The 25,569-nt window shown below is 44.6% G+C and overlaps 1 protein-coding gene across 1 annotated transcript in view; it reads right to left on the bottom strand.

Annotated features, from left to right (window-relative positions):
• Positions 1-18,882: 18,882 nt before the first annotated feature.
• Positions 18,883-25,569, bottom strand: part of xbp1 (X-box binding protein 1) — a 7,969-nt gene continuing 1,282 nt past the window's right edge. Inside the window, exons 3-5 of the mRNA XM_055655576.1 lie at positions 24,666-24,785; positions 21,299-21,462; positions 18,883-19,273 (exon numbers count right to left, since the gene is read on the bottom strand). Of these exons, the coding sequence (XP_055511551.1) occupies positions 19,090-19,273; positions 21,299-21,462; positions 24,666-24,785 (468 nt within the window). The 3' untranslated portion in view covers positions 18,883-19,089. The remainder of the gene's footprint in view (positions 19,274-21,298; positions 21,463-24,665; positions 24,786-25,569) is intronic.

Below are 25,569 nucleotides of genomic sequence, written 5' to 3'. Positions count from 1 at the left end.
TTAACGGGTTTATTTCAGACTTATGCAGAGGAATTTCAAGGGCCGAGTGTCCACCACTATTTTACTTATGACAGAAAGAAAGATCTTTGCTGATCTTGATCTTGCTGACGAGAGATGTCAACAATCTTACAACGGAAGGTGCGTGGGAGAAAGGTTGAAGAGGAGTGTTTTATGTGCACTCTCAGAGGTAGAGAAGGAATCGGAGCAGATACCAAGACAAGTTCAAGTTCCGAACAATGGGCACCAGCAGAATAATGAAACAGGTGTCAAGTTGGACAGGTGTGGAAAATGAGCAAGAACAAGGCCAGAGGAAATGGTCACGGTGATCTCCAAATAGGATGAGATTAATAAGTAGATCTGAAATTAAGGTCATACGTTTATAAACTGAATATTAGCATGCAGTGGAAATCTCACTCACCCATCTATTGATTCCAGATGAATGTGTTGCTCCCCAGTTCACCCATCGAGTGGGGAGTACAGTAGCATAGGGAAAATGGGAGATGGACACGAAACGCTGGAGTAACTCAACGGGACAGGCAGCATCTCTGGAGAGAAGAAATGGGTGATGTTTCTAGACTCGTCTTCAGACTCAAAACATCACCCGTTCCTTCTCTCCAGAGATCCTGCCTGGCCCGCTGAGTTATTTCAGCATTTTGTGTCTATCTTTGGTTTAAACCAGCATCTGTAGCTCCTTCCTACACACTCCATAAAATATGCCCATCAGTCTGTGCCGATCATGATGCCAAATTAATCTAATTTCCTCTGCCTGCACGTGATCCATATTCCCCCATTCCCTGCGTATTCACGTGTCCGTTTAACAGCCTCTTAAATGCCACTGTCATATCTGCTTCCACCATGTGTTCAGGTTAGCATTAGAGTTAGGATTAGGGTGCGTTTGAAGGCACCTATAGCTCAGCGTAAAATATCTTGCCCCATATAACTCCTTCAAACTTTCCTCGTCTAACGTTAAAGCTGCGACCATCTAGTATTTGACCAAGTACATGTACCTCCCTGGTGTGCTCTGCCAGGGACAAAGGAACTCTGGGCGTCCCAGTTGCATCAAGGACCATCCCCGCTATTGTGGTCTTGTGCCCCGTTGTAAGAACAGCAGCCAGCAGCTTCGAGGAGCGCCGCCTAGAGCCACTTACCAAAGACAGGGAGAGGAGGGAAGCTGCCACCCAGAACCTTCATCTGCCCCAACTGCCCTCGAGTGAGCGGTTCACAAATTGAGCTTGTGAGCCAATAGACAATAGACAATAGGTGCAGGAGTAGGCCATTCGGCACCGAGCCAGCACCGCCATCCAACGTGTTCTGATCGTCCCCAATTAGTACCTCGTTCCTGCCTTCTCCCCATATCCCCTGACTGCTATCTTTAAGGAGACAAATGTTTCTCCAAAAGCTAGTAAATTAAAGCCATGCTCGTGCCCATGCACCCCACACACTTCTGAATCCCTCCCATTGTTTATTCATAGTAACAAGGGTTATTGCCTACTTAATCTATGATGGCAAATTCCTACCATATCCCTTCAAAATCAGCCTTCATGACTCGCTCCTCATGCCATGTCAGAACTCACCAGAATTGCAACTGCATAACCCGCCATCGACGTTACCAACGGGCCACCACCACCTCCCTGGTGTGTCATACTTACACATAGGGAAAATGGGCATGGCTGAAGGTATAGAGGCGCCATTGAATAGAATGGGAAGACATTATTGTAAATCAGCTCTTCTATTCAACAGAAAACCAACGGCAAATAGAAACATCTGAGAACAACCGAGGATAGACACAAAATCAGATTCAGATTCAGATTCAATTTTAATTGTCATTGTCAGTGTACAGTACAGAGACAACAAAAATGCTGGAGTAACTCAGTGGGACAGGCAGCATCTCTGGAGAGACGGAATGAGTGACATTTCATGTCAAAATGTCTCGATCCGAAACGTCACCCATTGCTTCTCTCCAAAGATTCTTCCTGTCCTGCTGAGTTACTGCAACATTTGGTGTCTATCTTCAGACAGAAGTAATCCTGAAAGGCAGGCAAAGTGATTTGACCCCAACTTGAATGTTGAGACAGGTTATTTATGGAACACTATAATTATATTTGCAAATCTTGAAGCATACATAATATTTATCAATAACCCTGTTTGCAAGTAGATTTGATTAACTTCATAAAGTACCCACACCTTGTAGTTGGGCCTGAGTGGGCTGAAAATTTAAAACATTAACGGTAAAATAGATTCAATACAGAACGAGAGAACTTCTATTTATATCGCAACTTTTGTTACCTCAGGGTTTCACAAAGAACTTTAGAACCAATGAGAGATTTCTGAAATGCAGTGTACTGTGGCAATACAGGAAATGAGATGAACAATTTGTGCACAGCAGTTTGCATAAAAAACTCAATAATAACTAGAGAATAGTAAGATTAAATGAGAACTTACCAGTTTGAAGTTTGATCGTTATTTTATGAGGAGTAACCTTGAGGGAATACGTGAAGAACCCCGCTAGGATGCATGCGTGTCATTCTTCAAAGCAGCGGTGTGAAATCACAGATAACTGTAATGACTAAACATAGTAAGATTAGAGACGAGATACCAGTTGAGTATATGATCAAGGGTGGGAGCGGAGGGCACGTATTCCCTCAACGTTACTCCTCATAAAATAACAATCAAATTTCAAACTGGTAAGTTCTCGTTTAATTTTACTATTTTACTTCGGAGTCATGTGAGTGACTACGTGAAGATTTTAAAGCTCTGTGATTTCATGCCGTGGAAACGAGTCCATGCCTCACATCTGCCTTGATTATGGGGAGAATAGTGTTAACATCATTGACATCAATACAATATTGAAAACAACGATAAATTTATTAACACCAAATTATAGCCCCTATTTATGGGGTAAAATCATATTACAGAACTTAAAATTGTTTCTGAAAATGTTCCAGGTTCAATTACTGGTTTGTTATAAAATCGTTGGAAAGTTTTCTCCATTGACCATCCTGCTGTCTTGAGGATTTGGTCCATAGGAACATCCAACTTCATAGCTGCCGATGTAGCTGCAGCCCTGGTGGAGTGAGATTTAAAAATGTTAGTGTCTACTCCAGCCTTTATTAGGACCTGTTTTAGCCATCTCGAGATGGTCTGGACTGTCACTTTTTTGTGTGGCTGTTTGGAGCTGATTAAAAGTGCCATTTCTTTGCCTCTGATGATCTTAGTATACTCCATATATAATAGTAAGTGTGTTACAATACAGAGACGATCATCTGTCGGGTAGGCCCTGAATTCTATTTTTAGGCCTGCTGACCCCTGTCTGTTCTGTTTGACTAATTCATTGATGTGAAAAGTTAAATTTCCAGATGAAATAGTCATGTTGTCCAGCCTTAGTTTCTGTAGTGACTGGACCCTTTGTGCCATGACCAAGGCCATCAGCATGACTGTTTTCATAGTCAGTTTTTGTAGGGACAGAGCTGTATGTAGGTGGAGACCAGTTTCTTAACATGGTCAGTACAATGCTCACATCCCATATTTGGGAGTACCTGGTTCTTGGGGGATTAGCATTAAAAATGCCCCTCATGAGTTTGGTTACCAGGGGGTGTGTCCCAACAGAATGCCGCTCTGTTCCTTGCCACAGGTATGTTGACAGAGCACTTCTGCTGCAGTTGATGGCACTATAACTGAGCCCCTCATCGTAATGGAGGCTTGCTAGGAATTCCAGAAATGACGGGATGTTCATAGATCTGTGGATGATGTTATTGTTGTGACAGTACATTTCCCATTTCTTGATGTGCACCAGGTACTGTTTTTTGGTGGACTGTCTGTGGGCCGCTGAAATAATATCCACTGTTCGGTCCGTCAGTCCCAGGTGTAGTAGAGGTGCTTTCAAACTCTACAAATTAATAGGTTTGTATAATTATGACATGGGTAACTTCCCCTTGTTACGGGATGAACCAGTAAATTAGGTCTATGATGGATGGTGATGCATGGTTCTAATACCATGGCGAGTATCACCGGGAACCATGGTTGAGTAGGCCAATCGGGTACTATCAAAATACCAGACGCAGAGTCTTGCTGTATTTTCCTTAATACCCGACTGATGAGGCAGAAAGGAGGGAATGCTTAAATAAACAATTTCCCCCAATGCAGCGAAAATGCATCTGTTGCTGCTGCCCCAGGGTCTGGTTCCCATGAAACATAATTCGATAACTGGTGATTGAGCCTGGATGCGAATAGATCGATATCTGGTGTTCCATATCGTGCTGTAATTTCAGCAAATACATTTTTATCCAACATCCATTCTGTATTTTCATTGAATTTGCGTGACCTGGTGTCTGAACTAAATTTAGTTTACCTGGTAAGTAGGTAGCTGATATCCAAATATCTCACCATTGCCAAATTGTGTTGGCCAGATTGTCACATGATGTTGATTTGTTTCCACCCATATGGTTGATATATGCTACCACGGTGGTATTGTCAATTTGTAGTCTAACATGCTGGTGATATAACCCAGAACAATATGACTTAAGGCCATAGAATGCACTTAACATCTACAGGTAGTTTATGACCAGTGTTTGTAATAACGATGCCTCCTGTGCATTCCATCCACAGCTGGAGACGGAATTGGTAGCACCCCAACCAAGTGCACTGGCATCAGCTTGTAGTACCATAGACGGGTTGCTGATAATGATTGGATTGGAACAATGCCTAATGTTATCTTCCCACCATTTTAGTTCCATTATGGCTTCTGTTGGTAGCTTCATTGGTCTGTCAAAATGACCACCATTAATTTTGAGTGCTCGTATTTTCGCCCCCTGTAAATTTCGATAATGTAAAGGTCTGAATTGTGTGGCTGGAAACGCAGCCACTATTTTGCCAATTATTCTTGCTACCAGTCTGATGGATGGTTTGGTGATGTCAATGATTTTGCTGCAAGCCTTTATTAAGGCTGTAACCTTTTCTTTCGGCAAAGTCACTGACATGTAAACTGAGTTAATGGTGAACCCAGATAATCCATTATGGTTGAAGGCGTTAATTTAGATTTAACTGGATGCATGATAAACCCCAGTTTTTCAAATAATTGTTTTGTGGCTGTTACTGCTTGTTTAGCCAATTCCAAAGTTTTGCCCACAATAAGTATGTCATCTAGATATGCCATTACCATGTGTTTTTGTTTCCGCAGAAACTTTAGGGCTGGTTTCAAAATTTTTGTGAACAGCCTGGGGGCTGATGTTAGATCATTAGGTAGTGCCCTGTACTGCCACACTGACCCATCCAGTTGAATTTTAAATAACATCTGTGGTCACCTCTTATGGGTACTGTACAGTAAGCATCTTTTAAATCGATGCTTGCCATGTAGTAACCTTTGGAAATCAATTGCTTAGTAGTAACAAAGGTTTCCATCTTGAAATGAATATATTGTACGAAAGTATTCAAATTAGTCAAATCGATGATGATGCGGCAACCACCATCTTTCTTGTTTTTGATAAAGATATTGGACACGAATTCCTGTGATTCATGTTGGGTTTTCTCAATTACTCCTTTTTTATAAAGCCGCTGTAGTTCAGCATGCGCTTTTAATTTTTCTATGCCTGTAAGCACGAACATTCGGTTCGGTACATGCTGAACTGGAGGGTTATGTTTTTGTATAAATTCTATGGTATAACTCTGGATACTGCTTAAAATATAAGTGTCGGTAGTTAACTTATTCCATGCATCCCGATAGAAGTGTAATCTCCCACCAACCTCCATGCTCCCTTCAATTCGTAAGGAACCAGACCCACCTACCTCCATGGTTACCAGTGGTAGGTTTGTTACTTTTTCGGCATCCTCCATGGACATTGAGGCGCCGGTGTCTGGGTCTGTAGTTGGGTTGGTGTTGAGGGTTTGCACATTTTCCAGGAAGGCCAGTCTGGACCATGGCCTAAAAAAGACCGATGTTGAGTGTTCCTGGCCTTCGAGCTTTCACCAGTTTGTCTTGGCCAACTGGTGGGTGCATAGGGGTGCTGTTTCTGGCCGAAGTAGTTTTTGGATGCTGCTTTTATGAGCCCCAGGGTTTTAGCCTCTTCGTCCAGTTCTTTGACGTGTTTTGATAAGTCCCCTCCAAAAAGTAGTATTGGTGGTTTGGAGGTTCCAGGTTTGCAGAGGCCTGCAAATTTGGGGTCTAAAGCCGGTTGGATTGCACTCTTCCTAATACTATTTAACTCGTATTGGGAGTTGCAAAATAAAGCCAGTGCATCTTGGTGATCTTGTGTCATGTCTTGTTCGTTCAATGTGCGGGCGAAAGCCGTAATTCCCGCTGTTAGGACTTTCAGAACTTTTTGTATTTTCAAGTCCCTGACTCTGATTGATGCCCCGACATGTTTCCAAATACACTGGTTGACACTGGGAACATTTAGTGTTTTGCAGTTCCTTGGCGGTAAGTGTCTTGCTGTGGTGTCCAATAATGCCTGTCCTTGGAGCTGGTTGAATGACATGTAGTCGATACTTGCAGCTATTTTGGGGTCCAGGTTTTGGCCAGTTTGGTCTGGTTGAATAAACTGGGACACCATATCCAATAGGTTTTCTTGCACCCCATGCACACTAGGGGTATGTTCTGCACCCCTCTTCAGGGTCAGCCCAGAAGTGACCCCCCGTACTCCCCTCTGATGAGGGAGAAACACTGTGCAGCCCTACAAGAGGTACTGCTGTAGGACTTACTAGCTGCCCACTGTGACTAGTCTCCCTCTCCCGGAGCCAGCCACTTTGGAGTATTTGCTCCAACAGCCGCTCCAACTGGCTCCTATGCTCTCGGGCACAGGCCACTCGCGGCTGCTCCTGTTCCTCCAGCCGCTCCAACCGGCTCCAATGCTCTCGGGCACTGGCCGCTCGCGGCTGCTCCTGAAGCCGCTGCAACCGGCCCCAATGCTCACGGGCACTGGCCGCTCGCGGCTGTTCAAAGTCGGACTCATCGGAGTCAACGACTCTGTCTGTTTTATGCTTCGCTTTACCGCCCGGCCGTGGTGTTGATTTGGCCGGTGCGGGAGCGAAGTCGGGCACAGCTGTTCCCATTACACACACATGAATAAATAAAACAGATAAAGTGTAAATAAACAGATAATGGACTATTAATGTTCAGAGTTTTGTTTGAGTTGAGCTGAGATGGCTGTGGGGAAGAAGCTGTTTCTGATCCTGGATGTTGCAGTCTTCAGGTTCCTGTACCTTCTACCTGAAGGTAGCGGAGAGATGAGTGTGTGGCCAGGATGGGTGGGTCGTTGATGATGCTGCCAGCCTTTTTGAGGCAGCGACTGCGATAGCTCCCCTCGATGGTAGGGAGCCGATGATGAAGTGTCTCTGGACCCGAAACATCAAACCAATAGGTTTGATGTTTCTCTCCTCAGATGTTGCCTGTCCCGCTGAGTTACTCCGGCTCTTTGTGTCTATCTCCAGTAATACTAGAAATGCCTCAGCAGAGCAATCACTGAAAAGTCCCATCTTTATATCCAGTTACATGAACATCTTGTGCCACTTCCCTGCACAGAAAAGGACAAATGGATCCAAAGTAAATCCTAAAGTGACATCACCATGAAAAAGGATATGGGATTTGAAGCAAGATACCAATGTCGGAGTAACTCAGTGGTCCAGGTCGCATCTTTGGAGAGAAGGAACGAGTGAGGTTTCGGGTCGAGACCCTTCCTCAGACTGAAGCATGTGGTTTTGCCTTTTTCCCAGTACTATGCATTTCGGGGGATTTTCTTTCATGGCATTGCAATCGTTTTGTTGTTGTTCTCAACATTTTTGTAAAATGAGATGACACAATTATAGATCTGACAACTATCGTCATTCAGAGGAATAACCCTGCACATGGCTGTCCAGAGCACCTCTTTGTATTGCTAAACGTATTGCGTTTTCTGCCCGTTTACAAGTAAGAATTTCCATGTTGCATTATCGGTACAGATGACAACCAAACACTTTGGACTCTTCACAGTCTTTCAACGTTGCAAAACATATCTGTTCCAGATTTGCACCATCAAATATATTTTGTTTTTGTTATACTATGCAAGCTCTTCACACATCGAGCCCTAGTGGGAAGTGTGGTGGAGGGGATACTTTAAAATAAACAAATTAAGAGCAGCAATAAGGCAGTCTGCTTATTGGTTTTACTTTTCCTTAATTTTCCTTGAACCCCTTCCCCTTTGATGTCTTGTTTTCACGTCTTACACCTCCTTATCTCTGTGTCTCCCTCGCCCCTGACTCTCAGTATGAAGAAGAGTCTCGACCCGAAATGTCACTGATTCCTTCTATCTTGAGATGCTGCCTGTCCCGCTGAGTTACTCCAGCATTTTGTGCCTATCTTGATTTAATCACTTTCATCAATGATTTAATCAAGTCAAGTCAAGTCAAGTTTATTTGTCACTTACATCCTTTAATATCCTTTAATAACATTTTAGCCTCTACTCCGCATTCCTATGCAATTGTGGTAAACTTGACCTCTTTGCTCATCAAGAAGCCATCTACTTTCCTCTGAATTTCTGACGTAATGACAGTTTCCCATACCCTTTTAGGAAGTTTCAAAACACTCACAACTTTTTGGATGAAAAAAATTCACATCCCTGATGCGGGGGCTTCAACCGCCAGCCACGGGGCTTCGATCCCTTCGACCCCCCGACTGCAGGTGATTCGACTGCCCCGACCGCGGGAGAATAAAGAGGAAGGAGATTGGACATTAATGCCTTCCATCACAGTGAGGAATATGAAGAATCTGCTGTGGTGGATGTTTATGTTAATTTTATGTAGTTGTGTGTCTTGTTGCTTTGTTTTTAGTATGGCTGTATGGTAATTCGTATTTCACTGAACCTTTATTGGTACACGTGACAATAAACTGATCTTGAAACCTTGAAATGGGCAAAAGTGGTCCTTAATTCTAATTGTGTAGGAAGGAACTGCTGATGCTGGTTTGTACTGAAGATAAACACAAAAGGCTGGAGTAACTCAGCGGGACAGGCAGCATCTATGGAGAGAAGGAATGGGTGACGTATTGTGTCGAGGTCCTTCTTCAGACTGTCCTGCTGAGTTACTCCAGCATTTTGTGTCTATCCTTAATTCTAATTCTTCTGTCAGGACCTCTCAAGATTGAATCTGTTTCATTCAAGACCCCTCGAGCCAGACGCAAGCCAAATCCCCCCAACGTTTTCCTCACAAGACATGGTAGACAATCCAGGCAGTTGTTCGGTAAACCATCTCTCAACCGTTTCAAATGTAGCAACATCCTTCCTTAAACAAGGAGAGCGATACAGTACACAGCACGCCAGATGTGGTTTCACCACAAAATAAAACTCAAGCATGATCTCAGTATTTTTGCATTTAATTCCATTTGCAATGAATGTTAATATTTGGTTAGCTTTACTAACTACTTACTATGAACTGACATCTACTATATACCGACTGGCTCCGACAGTTATCTTGACTACACTTATTCCTATCCTGTTCCTTGCAGAGACGCCACCATCTACTCTTAATGTCTCTGTCCCCATGACACATGCTTGGATTAAACTCCATCTGAAGTTTCTCTGTCCATTTCTGTAGCTGAAATAGACTTTGACAGCATTCCTCACAGTCTGTGACCCCTGCAATTTTGGTGTCTACGCTTATGTCCAAGTCATTTATATATATCACAGGTAGACAAAATTGCTGGAGAAACTCAGCGGGTGCGGCAGCATCTATGGAGCGAAGGAAATAGGCAACATTTCAGGCCAAAACCCTTCTTCTGACCTGAATATCATAAAGAGCAGCAGCACAGATCCCTGCGAAACTCCACTGGTCACAGACCTCCAGCCTGAATATTGTCCTTCCACTACAACCCTCTGTCTTCTATCAGTAACCCAGAACTGAATCTACAACACAATACAATACAATACAATTTATTTGTTGTCATTTGAACCTCATTGAGGTGCAAACCTCATCTCCCGATGTCAGAATCAAAGTCCCCGGCGGGCGATGGTAAATATGTCCCGCGGCCATTAAAGCCGCACTGGGTGATGCAAGGCCGCGCTCCGGGTCTTGGTGTTGGATCCCCCGGCGGGCGCTAACAAGTCCCGCGGCCATTTAAAGCCGCGACTGGCGATGATGTAAGGCCCCGCTGCAGGTAATTTTCAACCCCGCAACTCGGGTGGGAGAAGTCGCCGTTGCGGAAGCCCCGAAAAGCGGTCTCCCACCAGGGACCCGCACGCACCCGGTGTCACCGTCCACCAGACCTGCGGTTGGAGCTTCCGAATCACAGCAGCTCGCCACCACAGCTCCTCCCGCTCCGAACTCGGCCAGCTCCGCGATGGTGGGTAAGCACACAGGCTCCGCGACTGGAGCCCCAGGTCATTCCGGTTGGAGGCCGCTCCACGGTGCTCGGCCCCAATGACAACGGAGACCCGGCAGGGAAAAGGTCGGGTTCTCCGTGCAGGGGAAAGATTTTTTAAGTTAAAATCCATGTAGACAACATCCACCACCCAACTCTCATCGATCACCTTTGTCACTTCTTATAAAGACCCAAAGTTAGTAAGACACGACCTGCCATATAAACCATGCCAAAGTCCAAACCTCGCTAACAAATGGGAGTCATTCCTACACTGAAGAATCCTCTGCAAAAGGACTACTGATGAGAGGCTCTCCAGTCTATAATTCCCTGGATTCTCTCTACTTCCCTTCCTAAATAAAGGAAGAACATTAGCTATTCTCTAGTCCTCCAGGATCTTGCCCAGGGTGAGAGAAGATGTCCTCTTTCTGCTGTAAACATGGCTTTCCCTGCCGTCGCAGATGGACCCCACACCTGTGTCCCAAAGTTCTGCTCTCTCTCTCCCTCACCCCAGCAACCTCTGCTTCCAACACATCATTGTCTGACATTTCTGCCATTGTCAACATAATCTTACCCCCAGACACATATTCCTGTCCCTATTCCTTTTCACTTTCCACAGAGCCAGTCCCTTTGAACTCATCCTTTCCCACTCAAACCATCTGCTCCCCAGGAATTCCTCAGGGTGCAGAATTCTGAGGAGTCGGAGGTTCTCATGCAGCTCCTCTAACCTCTTCCATTGCATTCCGTGCTTCCAATGTGGCCACCTTTACATTGGCCCAACCAAATGTAAACTAGAGACCGTTCAGCCAAACACTTGTACTCGGTCCACCAGTGCCTGCTGGATCTCCCAGTTGTCAAACATTTTAACTCCCTTTCCCATTCCTATACAGAATTTCTCATCCGGGGCTTTCTCCTTTGCCTGTGTGGCCACATACAAACTGGAGGAACAGCACCTCATACACCATCTGGTAGGCTTACAGCCCGAAGGTGTGGACACTGAAGTAATTTAAAGTAACTAATCGGCAAGCAATCCCTCCTGCCCCCCCCCCCCCCCCCCCCCCCCCCCCCCCCCCCCCCCCCCCCCCCCCCCCCCCCCCCCCCACCACCACCACCACCACCTTTCTTCTCGCTGTGCCTCACCTGGATGTGCTCCTATTTGTCTCTTTCCCTCATCTCCTTCCATGTACATTCCTTCCTCTGGCTTCACAATTCTACCCTCGTCTCCTTATTTCACACTTTTTTGCATTTTCATCTCCAGCTTTTGTACAACCATCTTTCATTCTCTCCCCTCCCCCCCCCCCCCCCCCCCCCCCATCCCCCACAACAATCAGTCTGTAAAAGGGTCTGTACTCAAAATGTTGCCATAGCATGTACCCCAGAGATACTGCTTGACCTGTTGACTTATTGCACTGTCCCACGGTACGAGTTCATTCCAAGAGTCCTCCCGAGGTTAAAAAAAAATAAAACTCGTGGTAAGCACAGAGAATGAATGTAGCAGGTACGTCGGAGCACGGGGATGTCTCTTAGCGGCTCGTAATGCTAACGGCAGGTACTCGGGAAGACTCGCTAACGGCAGGTAAGCACGGGAAGACTCGCGAAGATTTTTCAACATGTTGAAAAATGTCCACGAGAGCCCCGAGTACCGACGAGTGGCCATTACCGTAAATCTCCGAGTTCGAATCAGGGCAAACTCGGGAGAACTCTTGGAATGAACTCTTACCATGGGACAGGGCTTTTATTTGGTGTTGTTTTTGGTAAACCAGCTTCTGGATGTTACTGTGTTCAGTCTGCCGTACTTGCATACCACTCTGGTCTGCATCTTGCATTTGGACACCCAGATCCCTCTGTAGTCATATACACGCCTCTATTTTTTTCTTCCAAATTGAACAATTTCATATTTCCCCAGGAGATTCTCCATTTGTCTTTTTTTCCCCCATTCAGTGAACATATCTACATCACATTGTAGCCTCTTCATGTCTTCTTCACAACTTACCTACCTATTTCTGTGCCATTAGGACATTTAGCAACCAGTGCCTTCATCTAAATAATTTATATACATCATAAGGACACAGAATCAATCCCTGTGTGATATCACTAATTGCATCTTACTAATCAACTCAAGACCCATTTATACCCATTTCCTGTTAGCCATCAAATCTTCTATTTGCACCAAATGTGTTAGCCACTGTAAAGTGAGATTTTATTTTCCACAGTAACCTTTACCAAATGCCTTCTGAAGATCTGGGAATGTCATGTGGGAGATGGTTGTTTTCTGGGACTTTTCTGGTTTTGAAGTAACTTGCCAAGTATCAGCTGCTTCCTGTTATGTAGATTTTGCAACTTGCAGCCATGAGCTGCTTCGTTTGCTGAGTAGAAAATGGAATTTGACAGCAAGAAGCATGTCGTTGTACACTTTCTGCAGGTCTGGGCCCACCCAGTCCTACAGAGCGTGTGTGGCTGCATCAGGCGGAGCGTAGAGTCAAGGCACGTGGGCACCAAGTGTCACTACTTGCTGAGGTTCTACCTATCCCGGTGTAGCGAAGGATGGGCCTGGTGCAGATGCCACGCAATGTTCCAGTCAGCTGGACAATTGCCGCCCCATCTGTCGTCTGTGGAAAGGTTCTCCCGGACCAACACCTTTGACCCCAAGTCCATTGGGCAGTGGTCAGCATGGAACATCCTGCAGGCACTGCAGGGAAATTACTCCATGGATTCTGTCGTATGGTTCCCAGCAAAGATCTTATAGCGAAGCAAGATAGGCTACTCCTGCTAAATGCAATGGACTGACGTGTAGTACGCTATGGAGGGGATCATGGGCATTTTCCACACCCATTTTAGCAACCTGAGCCTACCTAACCCGACCCGACTCGCACTGTAATCAATGTTGCGGAGCAACAGTTTGTGTGGGTCAGATTCATAAATCTGTCAGTTCAAACTTCTTGTCAAGAATAAAATTTGACTCTGGTAATTGTCTTTTCTAATGTTTTTTAAATCATTTCTTTTTAAATGGCTCACAGACAGTGTTTGAGTTGATTTTGTAGTAACCGGAACCGACCCGACTCGCAGGGTGATTGACAGGGGGGGACTTTTTGTGCGTGACATAGGGTTAGATTCATAATTCTGTTAGTTCATAATTCTGTTGATTCTTGTTAAAGAATAAAATGTTTATAAACACACATACATGAAAATGATATAACTGTATATAACACACACAATTATATTTCTTCTAATCCAATAATGAACTTTATTTCAGACTAGACAAGGTTCATTAAATAAGAAACATTGTAAATAAGAAACATTGTCTTGGGGCACTCTCTCTCCTCGCTGCCCTGGGCCCCGCACTCCTTCTCCCCCGCTGCCCCGGGCCCCGCACTCTCTCTCCCCGCTGCCCCGGGCCCCGCACTCTCTCTCCCCGCTGCCCCAGGCCCCGCACTCTCTCTCCCCCCGCTGCCCCAGGCCCCGCACTCTCTCTCCCCCCTGCCCCGGGCCCCGCACTCTCTCTCCCCGCTGCCCCGGGCCCCGCACTCTCTCTCCCCGCTGCCCCGGGCGGCATCCAATCTTTGGCCGGAAGCAAGAAGGCGGGAGCAAGATGGCGGAACAAGATGGCGGAGTCAGGTTGCTAAAATGTGTCCTATAATCACCCATGAATCCGCCCATGACCTCACGTTTGCGTGAGAGTAACCCATCTTGCTTCGCTATAAGATCTTTGGTTCCCAGAGCAGACTGCCCAGCTTGTCTGGCAAAATGCCTCTTCGCCAGAACTCACCAACAAGCTGGCGATGAGGATTCCATGCCAGTGGGCCCATGAGTGGCAAGGGTGGGGGGTAAAATTGTGATTTGGGGAAACTGTATTGTATGTATGCATAGCCTCCGAGAATGTCGGATGGAGATTCGTAAAGATCATGTATTGTATCTATTTATTTCTCAAGTAAAGTCTATTTTGAAATAAAAATAAAATGAAAATGGAATTTGACATTGTACAACAATCTGTATACATCCCCACGTCTGTCCTTAATATAGATGAAGTAGCTGGAGATGGCTGTGTCTAGGACATTGGGTCTCTGAAGCATCCATGTTAGACCTCAAACAACCTCGCTGGTCGGCATGAACCTGGTGGGCAGAAGGGCCTGTTTCAGCGCTGTATTTCGAAACTAAACTAAACTTAGTTTCATCTATTCAATATTTAGTGTTTTTCCTTGATGCCCATCTAACTTCAGCTTTCTATCTGAAGGGTCTCAACCCAAGACGTCACCCGTTCCATCTCTCCAGAGATGCTGCCTGTCCTGCTGAGTTACTCCAGCATTCTGTCTATCTTTGGTTTTTCCAAGGCTTGTGGTGTCACTCTTGATCAAATGCTGCATTGATGCTGAGGGCAGTCACTCTCTGGTATTCAACTCTTTGAGCCAAGACTGTAATGGAGTCGAGAGTCAAGTGCTCCTGGCAAAAAGGATTGAGCAACTGGAGGCAAGAAACTGCAGATGCTGGGATCTTGAGTACAGCACAAAGTGCTGGAGCACCCATGGCAGGAATGGGCAGGCCATGTTTCAAGCTAACATAGAAACATAGAAATTAGGTGCAGGAGTAGGCCATTCGACCCTTCGAGCCTGCACCGCCATTCAATTTGATCATGGCTGCTCATCCAACTCAGTATCCCATCCCTGCCTTCTCTCCATACCCCCTGATCCCTTTAGCCACAAGGGCCACATCTAACTCCCTCTTAAATATAGCCAATGAACTGGCCTCAACTACCTTCTATGGCAGAGAATTCCAGAGATTCACCACTCTCTGTGCAAAAAATGATTTTCTCATCTCAGTCCTAAAAGACTTCCCTCTTATCCTTAGACTGTGACCCCTAGTTCTGGACTTCCCCAACATCGGGAATAATCTTCCTGCATCTAGCCTGTCCAACCCCTTAAGAATTTTGTAAGTTTCTATAAGATCCCCCCTCAATCTTCTAAATTCTAGCATGTACAAGCCGAATCTATCCAGTCTTTCTTCATATGAAAGTTCTGCCATCCCGGGAATCAGTCTGGTGAACCTTCTCTGTACTCCCTCTATGGCAAGAATGTCTTTCCTCAGATTAGGAGACCAAAACTGTACGCAATACTCCAGGTGTGGTCTCACCAAGACCCTGTACAACTGCAGTAGAACCTCCCTGCTCTTATACTCAAATCCTTTTGCTATGAATGCCAACATACCATTTGCTTTCTTCAGCTAGATCCTCTGGGAATGAAACATCACCTGTCAATTCCAGAGATAGTTCATGATCCACTGCGTCACGCCAGTCCTTTGGGTTTAATTTATTATCGAGCAAGTATTGATTCAAGTGCCATTTCATAGACACTGCTAATGACATTTTCCACCATTTTGATGTTTTAAAGTGTAGTAATACCTAGGCTGGATTGTTACTGGGTTGTGCAAACAGCAGCTGCTGGTTTTCCAGATTGCATCAGACGTCACTGTTATAAACTGCACAACAGCCGTCCAGCTGAAGTCCAGGACCTTAGCTACACCCAGCCATATAATGACGCAAGCTGCAGGTTGAATTGCCTGATACCTGGAGCTCAGGAACCCCCCCACATAGATCTCTAACTTAGCTCTGCCAAAGCAACATGCAATTGTAGCTGTTTAAGAGGGAACTGCAGATGCTGGAGAATCGAAGGTTACACAAAAAAGCTGGAGAAACTCAGCGGGTGCAGCAGCATCTATGGAGCGAAGGAAATAGGCAACGTTTCGGGCCGAAACCCTTCTTCAGACTGATCGGGGGCGGAGGTGAGGACGATCACACATCCCTGGATAACGATAGGTGACATTCTGCAGTCTGAAGGGTCCCGACGACAGTGGGAGATGCAGTATAATATAGATAAATATGAGGTTATCCACTTTGGTGGCAAAAACAAGGGTGCAGATTATTACTTCAATGGGGTTAGGTTAAGTAAGGGGGAGGTACAGCGAGACCTGGGTGTCCTTGTACACCAGTCACTGAAAGTTGGTGTGCAGGTACAGCAGGCAGTGAAGAAAGCTAATGGCATGTTGTCCTTCATAACGAGGATTTCAGTATAGGAGTAAAGAAGTTCTTCTGCAATTGTATAGGGCTCTGGTAAGACCACATCTGGAGTATTGTCTAGTTTTGGCCTCCTAATTTGAGGGAAGACATCCTTGTGATTGAGGCAGTGCAGCGTAGGTTCACGAGATTGATCCCTGGGATGGCGGGACTGTCATATGAGGAAAGATTGAAAAGACTAGGCTTGTATTCACTGGAGTTTAGATGGATGAGGGGGGATCTCATAGAAACATATAAAATTATAATAGAACTGGACAAGCTAGATGCAGGAAAAATGTTTCCAATGTTGGGCGAGTCCAGAACCAGGGGGTCTTAGAATAAAGTCTTAGAATAAGACCAGTCTTAGAATAAAGGGGAGGCCATTTAAGACTGAGGTGAAAAAAAATGTTTTCACGCAGAGTTGTAATTTGTGGAATTCCCTGCCAGAGGGAATTGGAGGCTAAATCACTGGATGGATTTAAGAGAGTTAGATAGAGCTCTAGGGGCTAGTGGAATCAAGGGATATGGGGAGAAGGCAGGCACGGGTTATTGATTGAGGACGATCAGCCATAATCACAATGAATGGCGGTGCTGGCTCGAAGGGTCGAATGGCCTCCTGCACCTATGTTCTATGTTTCTATGACCCAAAACATCATCTGTTCATGTTCCCCAGGGATGCTGCTTGACCCATTGTTACTTGAGCACATTAGTTTTAGCTCTGCTAAATGATGGCATAAAGGCTGCAAGCCCCGAGTCTCCAGGTCAGCACCACCATCACCAATGATAGGGAAGAGTGCAGGACCTCCTAGTTAATTGGTCATCACCCCCCATCATAATTGAATAATAGCGACGCAAATCTTGCGTCAGAGCCGTACATAGAGCAATCAAATGCACAATGGGGGGTGGGGGGCATTAAGAGGCCTCACCACTTATATACCACAATTAATCCCCAACAACCTCACATGCCCTAGACGGGCAGCACAGCTGCACAACAGTGGAGTTGCCACCTTATAGCGCTGGAAACTCGCGTTCAATCCCAAGTTTGTGGGTCTTCTCCGAGCTCTTCCGTTTCCTCCCACACTGTGAGCCAGGAAGGCTGAGAGGAGGAGCAGGGGGGCTGAGAAGATTGATGGACTAAAAATGGGGAAAATTCGATGTTCATGCCCCCAGGAGTATGAGGTGTGCTGTTCCTCCATTGCGGTGGCTCGCTGCGGAGGAGAGTGGTCCGGAGGGGGAGTTGAAGTAGAGATGTAGGTAAATTGGTTTGGTAAATGTAAAAATTGGCTGTAGTGTGTGTAGCATAGTGTTAATAGGCAAGGATCGCTGGGGACCAAAGTGCCTGTTTCCATGCTGTACCTCCAAACTAAATAAACTAAGATGCTCTCTTTCCCAGACACTTGGGACATTTAAATGAATATGAAAGGATCAGCCAACCAGAGACCTTAGATGGGGCATCTTAGTCAGCAGACATACTGGGCTAAGGGGCCTGTGTGTGTTATGTATAGCTGCATGACTCTAAAGACAGACTGTTATAGCATATAGATGCCAATATCCAATTCCAAATCTGCCACACACTGCAATGGATACCAGAGACTTTGCTTTGACAACAGAAGGAAAAGGTGGGGTAGCTAAGGGTGGGCTTTAAGGAAAGAAAAAGTGGGCTGAAACAGCTGATATTCCCTGGGTTCCTGGTTAGATTGTCACTACACAGTGGTGCATTAATAAATAGACCAGAACATTAGCCATTCATTGCACATTTCTTTTTTTTTTTTTTTTTTTTTTGAAATTGCACAAGATTTAAATATTAAAATTGAGAAAGCATCTTTAATTACATCCAGGCAATGGCAAAAAGAAACACAGGCTGTCATATGCATTTACATGGTAAATGACAGCAGGAGATTTAGTATAGTATGCAACTCTATACAAGCAGGTACTATATTTTGAATGGGAGGGAAATGAACCATCTGCAGTACTTTGTCACACTCCAATATGTCTAATTGATGACAAGTTTTAGACACAAAGCAATGATTACTCAACATCGACATCAGTTATCCATATACAAGGTATACAACAATCGCAAATGATACAAGTTATTATATTAACAATTTTCCAATGAGAATCCTTTAGGTGGCATCTTCAGAAGTGATGGTCGAAATATTACTAGATTTCACAATTTGCCTTAAAGACAAATTCACCTAAAGAATGGAGTTTTATGGTTACACAAGGTTCAGATAGCTTTCATGCTACCGTGCAAACAAGGCAGCTTGCTAGCCACATCCTAGCCATAGCACGCAACCTGCCTTGAACTCAAGACCAAATACAGCTCCAGCTGAATAATGTTTGAGGAGCGACCATGTTTATCAAACTGCAATTAATTGGGGAAAGAGTTCGCTAGTGAAAGCATCTTCCCAGCTGTTGCCCAGAGTTAGTGGGGAGGACATGTCACTTAGAGGGGACGAGGATCCTTCATAGTCAGAATCGTGATAATCTAAGGGACACAAGGGCTTTTCTTGACACTGCCTGGATGAAAGGTTGTTTGCAAGTCGCAGTTCAGCGATGAGCTCATCTTCCAAAGGTTCCTCTTTGAGCTCCATTGGCAAAGGGGCTTCTTCTGCAATTACTTCATTGGTGCCACCAAAAGATGCTTGCTCAATTTTGACGCCAGTTTCACTGCTCTGGACAAGGCTGGCCTCGGCCAATGGTTTGTGGTAGAAGTGGTCAGAGTGGATCATTTCATTAATGGCTTCCAGCTTTGTTGATGGGGCCCCCAGAGACACAGAGGTGGAGGCTGGTAAGGAACCAACATTTTCACCATAGGCACATTCTCCCAGCTCAAAGGGCCTGCACCCTTCAGTGAATCTGAGCAAGGTTTCTGGGTCAAAATAGTCCAGAATGCCCAGGAAGAGATCAGACTGCAAGGAAATAAAAATTGGTTAGATTTCTGGAATAGACTTTAAACTGACCATTAGATCTGTCTAAATACTGTACAACGGTACACCCAGGAATACAAAATGAAAGGAAGCTGCTGAATAATTGCACTTAGTGTCTTATTACATATTAAATATGTCAACCTCGTTGATGAGTTTCTCATAGTAGGGGAAAGGAGATTTTAAAAGTTCATACACATGATGACTTCAGTGTTATTGTTTACACTTAACCATAAATAATTTGAGACCAATTCATGCATGCTACAGAGCAATAAACACATTAAAAATCAGGCTTTTAACCAGTTAGCCTTAGATTCTATCCAAACTAAGGCCAGCTTCTTTCAGATATGGGGCTTTTGGTTCTTAAGTTTTAAGAATTAAAATCTTGTCAGTCTAGCCTGAAAAAAAATGGAAATGTAGTCCAAGTGGAAACCCACCGAGTTAAAACGGAGTAGTCAGAACAGAACCACGTTCAAGATCAAGATCCAATACAAATTGAATGCAACTCTGACCTTTTGACTCCAAAACCAAATCAGAATTCCATTGACTGGACTGTGTCCTATTTGGGCAAGGATATTTGCCACATTGATATGTGAACAGTCCCTTCTGCAAGTTGGTTAATTACAGCAAGTGCATATAAGTATATTATCCAGGCTCTAAGTAATGCATACAAAGTGCATAGTGATCCTAACTTGTAATTAGACCCAATACGGCTGGTTCCCTGATGCCAATTCTCCATTGTTGGACCAGGAAATAAAAAGTCTTGCAACTCCCTTTGGTAGAAGCTATAAAACCCCTCAAATTCCCATTGTACCAGCCTGGCTCCCTACACATTATCAAGCCATTTCCTTAAACCAAATACTCCATTGTTGCTCACGGTTCATTGGCCAATAGCACCTTGGATTACCTTAGATTAGACTTTGTTGACTTTACCTTGCACTAAATGTTATTCCCTTATCATGTCCTATATGCACTGTAAATGGCTCAATTGTAATCACGTGATCTTTCCCCTGACTGGATAATGTGCAACAAGAGGATTTCAGTATAGGAGTAAAGAGGTTCTTGTGCAGTTGTATAGGGTTCTGGTGAGACCACATCTGGAGTATTGTGTACAGTTTTGGTCTCTTAATTTGAGGAAGGACATCCTTGTGATTGAGGCAGTGCAGCGTAGGTTCACGAGATTGATCCCTGGGATGGCGGGACAGTCATATGAGGAAAGATTGATAAGACTAGGCTTGTATTTACTGCAGTTTAGAAGGATGAGGGGGATCTTATAGAAACATATACAATTATAAAAGGACTGGACAAGCTAGATGCAGGAAAAATGTTCCCAATGTTGGGCGAGTCCAGAACCAGGGGCCAAAGTCTGAGAATAAAGGGGAGGTCATTTAAGACCGAGGTGAGAAAAAAACGTTTTTACCCAGAGAGTTGTGAATTTGTGGAATTCCCTGCCACAGAGGGCAGTGGGGGCCAAGTCACTGGATGGATTTAAGAGTATTAGATAGGCTAGTGGAATCAAGAGATATGGGGAGAATGCAGGCACGGGTTATTGATTGGGGACGATCAGCCATGATCACAATGAATGGCGGTGCTGGCTCGAAGGGCTGAATGGCCTTCGCCTGCACCTATTTTTTATGTTTAAATGTTTCTAAAAGCTTTTCACTGAACCTCGGTACACGTGACAGTAAAATGAACTGAATGGCAGTCTTCTATTTTCCACTTCCAAAATTAGCACCAAAGTACAAATTATCCCCACTGTGAGAGGATGTTTATTACATGGGTCACATTTAGCCTCTGAAATAATTGCTATCATTACTTTCCCTGCATTAGAAAGCTGCTCAGAAGAATAAAACATTTTATTAAAATATTGTTTTGGTTGGACAAATATTTAGACAGAGATGGCTTACAAAAATGCCCAGGATAATACTTTAAGGCATTGAGATTTGGGGCATTTTAATATCAATTACACCCAGCAATCGTGTTGTCCACCTGAGTCAACCCAAGACTTACCTCAGAGTCTGAAGAGTCAATGCTGTCAGTATCCATGTGGAAGTTATCAGCCTGGCTAGCGGCTGGGCCTGCACCTGCTGCAGAGGCACACGTAGTCTGAGTACTGCGGACTCAGCGGACCCGGCCGCCAGGCTCATTTCATCCACCCTGGCCTGTAGAAGTACCTGTACACAAGAAAGGACAAAATCTTAACAACCAGCTATCGTTATGCCAATTCCAAAAAAATCTCAACCCCCCCATGTGGAAAATTAAAATTTGCTGCCAAAGTACACACGGGTGTATTAGGACTGGGAACTAAATTCATGGGCAAAAATAGAGAGATTTTGTTTGAGAGATTGAGATGCAAGAGGTTTAGGCAAATGTATGAATCTTGTTCCTATAGTTGTGGATATAGTCGCCACAAAGTAGAATAATGAATAGGGATATGATCCTTAACCAAGGCATCCCAAAGCACAGTTTTTGGCTGATCAGAATAAGTTATTTAACACTTCTGCTCATGCAGTGTGCCATTGGATTGCTGGTTTCAAATGATTTGTTCTCATTATTGGTCAGTAGGAATGTTATACCCACAATGGTGAACAAATAGTGGCCCTAGACGCGCCCAAAGTTGTCTTGGCTAACCTGCAGTCCTCTTAACAACTCGCACGGATAGGAATAGATCGGGTAGATGCACAGTCTTTTACCCAGAGTAAGGGGAAAATGAAGAACTAGAGGACATAGGGTTAAGGTGATATGGGAAAAATTCAATAGGAATCTGAGGGGTATCATTTTCAACAGAGGGTGGTAGGTATATGGATTGAGGTGCCAGGGGAGATACAGTAGTTGCAGCAGATGCTAGAACCACATTCAAAATATATTTTGATAAGCACCTGGCTAGGAAAAGTTTAGAGAGATATGGGCCAAACATGAACAGATGGGACTAATGTAGATGGTGCTCCTTGGTTGGCACGGGCAAGATGTGCCAAAGAGATGGTTTCCATGCTGCATGACAACATTTAGTCTCATCTAAGATCTATACATTCCTTTTGACACTCTGTATCTAATACTCTAATGGGCGTAGAACAACACTTCAGTTCAATTGTCTCCAAGCAATCCATTTTAAATATCTATCATATATAACCAGAACTATCATCTTGTTTGTATATTCGTTTGTAACTATATATGTTTCCAAAACTCCACTAAAAACGGTACACAATAGCGCAACAATTTTAGCCCACCTTACTCACTATTGTCCTGTGATGTGCCTTGGCCAAGTTTCGTTCAGATTGATGTTATATTTTTCAAGTTATTGACATTTTGAACTTAAATTAACATAAAAAGCACCCCCACTTGCTGGCCGTGCCTGCGCAGTTGGGGGAAGCCCGTCAGCCGCGTCACAATTGAAAATGACGGCGGTGACGCAAAATGACGTTGTCTCCCTGCACGTGCGCAGTGGGCCCAGTATCCACGCTGCGCAGTTTGGGCCATTACTGATTTTCAGAGCAACATTTTTGCTTTTTTGCATGTAATTGCCTGGCCCCACAACATGGACCTAATGGCTCCGCGGGTAAGTTTTGCTCTATTTTACAAGCGGCTCCACGGGTCCTCTATTCACTTTAACTTAATTTCTGCCGTCAACAGCACAACTTGGAATGAGGCCGTCGCGCCTGCGCAGTGTGGGCCCGTCAGCAACACATGCGCAGTTTGGTGGAATATTGCGTTGGGGGAACGGGACCCAACGGTCCGCGCTTGGTCTAGTTTGTCATAAAAATGGCTACACATGTGTGCACACACTCAATGCTGTTTTGAAAATATTAGGCACAGACATTAAAATATAACAATTTCTGAGGATTTTCATGTTTTGAATGGAATGAATGTTGTTAGGACTTTGCGACTCCTCAACCACCAACCTTATTGGGAAAAACATACGGTCAGAAGATCAAAGCCCATCTGGCATATAGAATGTGTAGGAAGGAACTGCAGATGCTGGTTTAAACTGAAGATAGACACAACGTGCTGGAATAACAGCGGGACAGGCAGCATTTCTGGAGAGATGGAATGGGTGACGTTTCAAGTCAAGAACTCTGAAGGGGGGGGGTCAAGACCAGAAATCTCACCCATTCCTTCTCTCCTGAGATGCTGCCCGTCCCACTGAGTTACCCCAGCATTTTGTACCTATCTTTGGCATATAGAATGGCCTATCAGAAAGATACAAGATGGAGTTGACAGGCTAAAAGAGTCTGCAGGAAAATCAGCCACGATTGAAAGTGGGGGTAGACTTAATGGGCCACTGTTATTGTTATAACTACATTGTTATTAACACAATTCAAGCTATAATGCTGAATACATTGTTGCAACTGACCAAAACATTGATCAAGTTTCTTACCATCTATTTTGTCAAAGTTGCTGGGACGTAATCAATATTTCAACCAAATTGGTTCAAAACCATTGACTTTTAAAAGGAACTTAAACGGTAGTTTATGCAAATGATGCACTTAGAAAGAAGGCATGAAGCCAAACCACAGGAACGAAACACACAATTAGGCTCAAACACGGATATGCAAATCCCAGCTTCCTGGTTGCCACAGATCACCTGTTCTTTTGACAGTTATTAAATTTCAGTAACTTATTTGAGCATCTCTTCAGAATGGAGGCAGCTAAAGACCCACCTCCTTTGGACCAGATGCAGCTGAATGAGAGGGCAAGGTCATAGAGTGATACAGTGTGGGAACAGGCCCTTCGGCCCAACTTGCCCACACCAGCCAACATATCCCAGCTAGTCACACCTGCCTGCATTTGGCCCATATTCCTCCAAACCTGCCCTATCCATGTATCTGTCTAACTGTTTCTTAAACGTTGATATAGTCCCCACCTCAACTACCTCCTCTGGCAGCTTGTTCCATACACCCACCACCCTTTGTGTAAAAAAGTTACCCCTCAGATTCCTATTAAATCTTTTCCCCTTCAACTTGAACCCATGTCCTCGATTCCCCAACTCTGGGCAAGAGTTTCTGCGCATCTACCCGATCTATTCCTCTCACGATTTTATATGCCTCCAAGATCACATCTTCCTGCGCTCCAAGGATTAGAGACCCAGCCTACGCAACCTCTCCCTATAGCTCAGACCCTCTAGTCCTGGCAACATCCTCATAAATCTTCTCTGAACCCTTTCAAGCTTGACATCTTTCCTATAACACGGTGCCCAGAACTGAACACAATATTCCAAATGCGGTCTCACCAACATCTTATATGACTGCAACATGACCTTGTAACTTCTATACCCATCTTCTTCCAACACTGGGCCACAGCACCCCATGCAATAAGCTCCAGCTACACCTGAAGTAGGAACCAGGCAGGGGCTGCCAGCTGGTACAGAAGCTCTCAATACCTTCTCTTTTTCTGTATCCAGAGCTTCCATCCCCAGCCTCTGTCGGAGTTCCTGATTCTCTGTCATTAGGCTGTGGGTCTTCTCATGCAGAAGTCTGTTCTCAATTTGTAGTTTCTGATTCTGTAGAGACAAAAAGTAATGACAGATCAAATCAAAAAAATTCACATTATGAGCAGCCTTAAGAAGTGTGTGACTTTTAGGTTTCAGAAGCCTTGATCAGAACTCATTCAAATATGACTACATTAGAATTAGGATCACCCGTACAACCCCAATAGACCTTAACGCTGGTGTGTGTAGGAAGGAACTGCAGATGTGGATTCAAACCAAAGATAAAATGCAAAAAGCTGGAGTAACTCAGCGGGTTAGTCAGCATTTCCAGAGAAAAGGAATGGGTGACGTTTCAGGTCTGAAGAATGGTCTTGACCCGAAACATCACCAATTCCTTGTCTCCAGAGATGCTGTCTGACCCGTTAAGTTAACCATAGCATGATACAGCATGGAAATATTCCCTTCAGCACAACATGTCCCAGCTGTCTGCCTTCGGTCCATACCCCCTCCAAACTTGTCCTGTCCAATTACCCGTTTCTTAAACATTGGGCTAGTCCCAGCCTTAACTACCTCCTCTGGCAGCTTGTTTGCATACACCCACCATCCTTTGTGTGAAAAAGATACCCCTCAGATTCCTATTAAATCTTTTCCCCTTCACCTTGAACCAATGTCCTCTGGTCCTCGATTCCCCCCAAATCTGGGCAAGAGACTGTGCATCTACCCGATCTATTCCTCATAATTTTATACCTCCTCTGCCAGCTTGTTCCATACACCCACCACCCTTTGTGTGTGAAAAAGTTACCCCTCAGGTTCCCATTAAAATATTTTCCCCAGTTACTCCAGCTTTTTGTGTCTA

Source organism: Leucoraja erinacea, chromosome 25 (assembly GCF_028641065.1).
Source record: "Leucoraja erinacea ecotype New England chromosome 25, Leri_hhj_1, whole genome shotgun sequence".
In the NCBI taxonomy this organism is placed as follows: Eukaryota; Metazoa; Chordata; class Chondrichthyes; order Rajiformes; family Rajidae; genus Leucoraja; species Leucoraja erinaceus.
Note: the sequence above shows the minus strand (reverse complement) of the source record. Positions and strands in the feature narration are given on the sequence as shown.